Genomic DNA, 5,048 nt, shown 5'->3' with positions numbered 1-5,048 from the left:
TGGGGGAGGGTCTTGGGTAGTAGCAAAAAGTTGCTCATCAGGAAATACTTCTTTAATTTGGTCACCCTCCTCCATGTGGTCGGGATTTTCTAGCCTTGATAGATAGTCAACTACTTGGTTCTCTGTGCCCTTTCGATCTCATATTTCCACATCAAATTCCCGCAACAACAAAACCCAGCGCATCAATCTAACCTTAGATTCCTTCTTTGTAAATAGATACCTGATTGCTGCATGATCGATATGGACTATGACTTTTGTTCCCACCAAGTATGCCCAAAATTTCTCAAAGGCCCACACCACAACTAACAACTCCTTTTCAGTGGTGGTGTAATTCAGCTGCGCATCATCAAGAGTCTTACTCGCATAGTAGATGGAATAAAACATTTTGTCCTTCCTCTGGCCTAGCATTGCCCCAATAGCATGGTCACTTGCATCATACATAATCTCAAATTGTAAGGACCAATCCGGTGCGGCAATAACGGGGGCAACCACCAGCTTCTTTTTGAGCTCTTCGAATGCTTTCAGTCATCAAAATTGAAAGTCACATCTTTTTCAAGCAACCTGCACAGGGGAGTAGCAATTTTAGAATTTTTTTTAATAATGCGTCGATAGAATACCGCGTGTCCCAAGAAACTCCGGACACCCTTCACAGAAATGGGTGGAGGTAATTTTTCAATCGCCTCCACCTTCACCTTATCAACTTCAATGCCGCTCATAGACACTCTGTGACCCAACACAATGCCTTCCTGCACCATAAAATGGTACTTTTTTCAATTTAATACCAGATTTGTTTCTTTACAACGGGCCAACACCTTGCTCAAATTCTTTAAACAGTCATCATAAGAAGACTCAAAGACTGAAAAATCATCCATAAGAACTTCCACAAATATTTCCACCATATCGGTGAAAATAACCATCATGCATCTTTGGAAAGTAGCTGGTGCATTACTAAGATCAAACGACATTCGCTTGAAGGCGAAAGTTCTATAAGGACAAGTAAAAGTGGTCTTCTCTTGATCCTCTGGGCATATGACGATCTGGTTGTACCCCGAATAACCATCAAGGAAGCAATAATAATCATACCCCGCCAATCTGTCTAACATTTGGTCAATGAATGGAAGCGGGAAGTGGTCCTTTCGGGTTGCTTTGTTGAGCTTTTTGTAATCAATACAAACTCTCCACCCCGTCACAGTGTGAGTAGGAATTAGCTTATTTTTTTCATTCTCAACCACAGTCATCCCTCCCTTTTTAGGCACACATTGTACTGGGCTTGCCCAGTTGCTGTCAGAGATGGGAAAGATGATAGCTGCATCGAGCCACTTAATTACTTCCTTTTTCATGACTTCTTTCATGATAGGATTCAATCTCCTCTGCTGCTCAACACTGGGGCAGTGTCCATCTTCCAAAAAGATTTTATGCATGCAAAACGATGGACTGATTCCTCTGATGTCAGTAATTGTCCACCCTATAGCCTTTTTATGCTCACGAAGTACTCTGAGCATTTTTTCTTCTTGTACATTAGTCAGGCTGGACGAGATAATTATTTGCAATGTTTCAGAGTTTCCCAAATAAGCATAGCGCAGATGTGCTAGAAGAGGCTTTAATTCTAGCTTTGGAGCTTCCTCAATAGATGTCTTGGGAAGGGTCAGAGTAACAAGCCTGCCCAACTTCTCAAACTTCCCAAACCAGTGGACATAATTGCATGATGTATCAAGTACTTGTTCAATTCCGCCTATCATCCTATCTTCATTGTCTTATTTATTCCCAATCAAAGCCCGTTCAAGAGGATCTATGGGGCTCATATAAGGCATCAATGACATAGCATTGCTTTCCACTACAGAAATCATGGATAGCTCTTCATAGTGGGCAGGCAATCTGAGTGCTTTGTACATATTAAATACCTCCACTTGATCACATACTCTCATCATCATCTTTGCTTCGTATACATCAATAATAGCTCGGCCTGTGGCTAAGAATGGACGCCACAAAATAAATGGGACTTCCTGATCAGGCTCGTAGTCCAAGATAATGAAATCAACAGGGAATATGAAAGAACCCACTTGAACTAACACATCTTCAATCATTCCTTCCGAATGAGCAAGGGAGTGATCAGCCAACTGTAAGATTACTGTTGTTGGGCGCGGCTCACCCAAACCCAATTGTCTGAACACAGATAGTGGCATCAGATTGATGCTCGCTCCGAGATCACACAAAGCTCGCCCGACTGCATGCTTACCAATCGAGATTTGGATAGTGAAATTACCTGGATCCTTCAATTTCTGAGGTAACTTGCTTTGGATTCTAGAGCTACATTCCTCAGTGAGTGCCACAGTCTTGAATTCAGTCAGCCTCATTTTATTTGCCACTATATCCTTGATGTATTTTGCATATTTGGGCACTTCTTGCAAGATGTCTACCAGTGGAATATTTATTTGCACCTGCTTCAAAATATTAAGAAATCTTTTATACGCGGTATTATCCTTCACTTTCTGCAATCTTTGAGGAAACGGAGGTGGTGGCCTCACAACTAATGGTGGGGGTTGCTTAGCCACCGCCTTTTCAGCTGGCTTCTCAGACTCCTTTGATTTTTCTGATTCTAACTCTATAGTGGCCGGCTTCTCATTAAAGGTCACTTGTTTTCTCTTTTTCGACTGGACTTCTTCTAATTGTCTCCCATTCCTCAATGAGACAACATTAATAGATGCCTTAGGATTAGCCTCGGTGTCACTTGGAAGAGCTCCAACTGGTCGAGTATTTTGGGCACTGGCAAGTTATCCCATTTGGCGCTATAAATTTCTCACTGTTGCGGCTTGGTCCTGCTGGTCAACCATCACTTTCTTTATCATCTCTGTGGTGTGGGCTTGCTGGTCACCCATCAGTTTCTTCATCATTTCCTCAATGTGATTTGTTGAGTTTGCATGTTGTTCAACCTGAGGTGGTCTATATTGTTGTTGAGGTGCTTGTGGTCGGTATTGATTTTGAGCACCTTGATTTCCACCCCAAGAGAAGTTTGGGTGGTTCCTCTAGTTGGGATTGTAAGTGTTCCCATATTGGTTTGTCTGGCCCTTATTTGCATTACCCACAAAGCAGACAGACTCTGGATTAACTGGGCATAAGTCGCTCGTGTGACCCTCTCCACATACTTCACAAAACACTTGAACATATTGCACTGGTTGAGCTTGTTGCTTGTTAATAACCAAGGTCATCTGATTGACTTGGTTGGTCAGTGTAGAAATCTGCGATGATAATGCCGAGACGATATCTAACTCGAGAACCCTTGCAGATTTTTGCACCATGTGTCTGCCCATTTCTCCTTGCCAATCCGGATTGCTTTTGGAGAATTTGTTCAATAATGCATATATCTCGTTAAAGCTTTTCTCCAACACTTGACCTCCAACTGCAGCATCTACCACAATATTTGTCTCAGGATGTAGCCCTTCTATGAAAGTGTGAGCTAACACTTCGTTTGTCTGATTATGATGAGGACAATCTCTGAGCAGCCCCTTGAACCTCTCCCAAGCTGAGTATAGAGACTCCCCCGCTTTCTGTTTGAAGGCAACTATCTCACTTCTGATCTTTGCAGTTTTGCCTGAAGGGAAAAACCTTGCCAGAAATTTCCTTGCTAGATCATTCCATGATGTAATAGAATTAACTGGTTCTGCCTTCAGCCATCGCTTTGCTTCGCCCAAAAGAGAGAATGGAAAAAATGTGAGCCTCACATAGTCTGGAGTGACCCCGTTAGTGATGTAAGTATCACTAATCTCCAAGAAGTTCAGAATATGCTGTTGTGGATCCTCGTGTGGAAGACCCATAAACTGCCCATTCGCATGAAGTAGCTGGATCTAGCTCTGTTTCAGCTCAGAGTGCCCAGTGATTCTGGGCTTCACAATGTTGGAGGTGACATTAGCAATGCTGGGCATCGCCACTTCCTGAACAGCCATGTGTTGCTCCTCTGCCATGTTCACAGGAAATTGAACGAGTGCCTGAAGATTATTTGTATCCCTTGCTTCCATCAACCTCATATGAAATGTTCTCTCAGGTTCGAGGTCAAAGCCTTTAAGTCTGTCCTGGCTTCTGACCCTGTGCATTTAATCGAAGTTCTGAGATCAGAGCAACAATCAAGTAACGTTAGACTTGACAAAATAAAAAATTAAAGCAAAAACTAGAAAGTAGTCGATATACAAGTCCCCTGCAACGGCGCCAAAAACTTGTTGCTCCCAAATGCACAAGCAAATATACGTGGTCGTACAAGTAATAAAATGATAAGTTGAGTGTCGAACCCACAGAGACTTGTATCAAATACCCACTAAAATTACCAAGATTGTTATTTAGTCAAGCCAAAATAGAGTTCAAGAATGTGATTATACTAAACTATAATTCGAAGGAGTAACTAAATTATCAAGTAGCAAAATAATTGTGGTGTATTCAGTAGAGACAAATATTCCAGGGTTGTGATCGATTTACCAATCCTACTGTATTCTAGTTAACTCTCCATTTCATACAATTCACTCATGGTTGCTAATTAATCGAACAACTGCTCTCATAGCCTTCTCCCGAAGTACTACTCGCCTATTCAAAATAGATTAACGTTTATATTCCTATGAAATCAATCTATCAAGAATGCATTAAGATTACGATATTTAATTAAGCACGGTGACTAGGTATATTCCTATCCTAACCACAAATCCGCCCCCCTTCACCCAAGAGTTAAGATCATAGTCTCTTCAATTCTTCTCTAATCTAAACATGGCTTTCCCAAGCATAGCATACATAGTCAATAGAACCTAACTGCTGGCCAGACAATTAAGCAATTAATCACAGAATTGAAGAAACAACCATATATTAGTAAATTGTAATCAAGATTAAGTCAACATAAAACAATAATATTCATGGCTAAATCACAACCCCAGAATTATAGGGTTTAGCCACTCATGTTCGTAGTAATAATTTTCCAAGTATTTTGCATAAATAAATTACAAGGAAAAGATAAAGGGATGAAAACTCTATGATTTTCTCCTCCAAAAGTTGTCCACCTGATGTTCTCGCCT

General features: G+C 41.2%; 1 protein-coding gene and 1 non-coding gene across 2 annotated transcripts; one reads left to right on the top strand and one right to left on the bottom strand.

Annotated features, from left to right (window-relative positions):
• Positions 1-1,754: 1,754 nt before the first annotated feature.
• On the bottom strand, positions 1,755-3,812 carry LOC104109611 (uncharacterized). Its single transcript, XM_070181022.1, has 2 exons — positions 3,080-3,812; positions 1,755-2,743 (listed from the first exon to the last, which is right to left on the bottom strand). Exons 1-2 carry the CDS (start codon positions 3,810-3,812, stop codon positions 1,755-1,757), a joined length of 1,722 nt encoding a protein of 573 aa, XP_070037123.1.
• On the top strand, positions 3,474-3,578 carry LOC117279923 (small nucleolar RNA R71). Its single transcript, XR_004510365.1, has one exon. It is a non-coding gene; the product is annotated as a small nucleolar RNA R71 (small nucleolar RNA).
• Positions 3,813-5,048: the final 1,236 nt, after the last annotated feature.

The sequence above is a fragment of the Nicotiana tomentosiformis genome, chromosome 7, assembly GCF_000390325.3.
Source record: "Nicotiana tomentosiformis chromosome 7, ASM39032v3, whole genome shotgun sequence".
In the NCBI taxonomy this organism is placed as follows: domain Eukaryota; kingdom Viridiplantae; phylum Streptophyta; class Magnoliopsida; order Solanales; family Solanaceae; genus Nicotiana; species Nicotiana tomentosiformis.
Note: the sequence above shows the minus strand (reverse complement) of the source record. Positions and strands in the feature narration are given on the sequence as shown.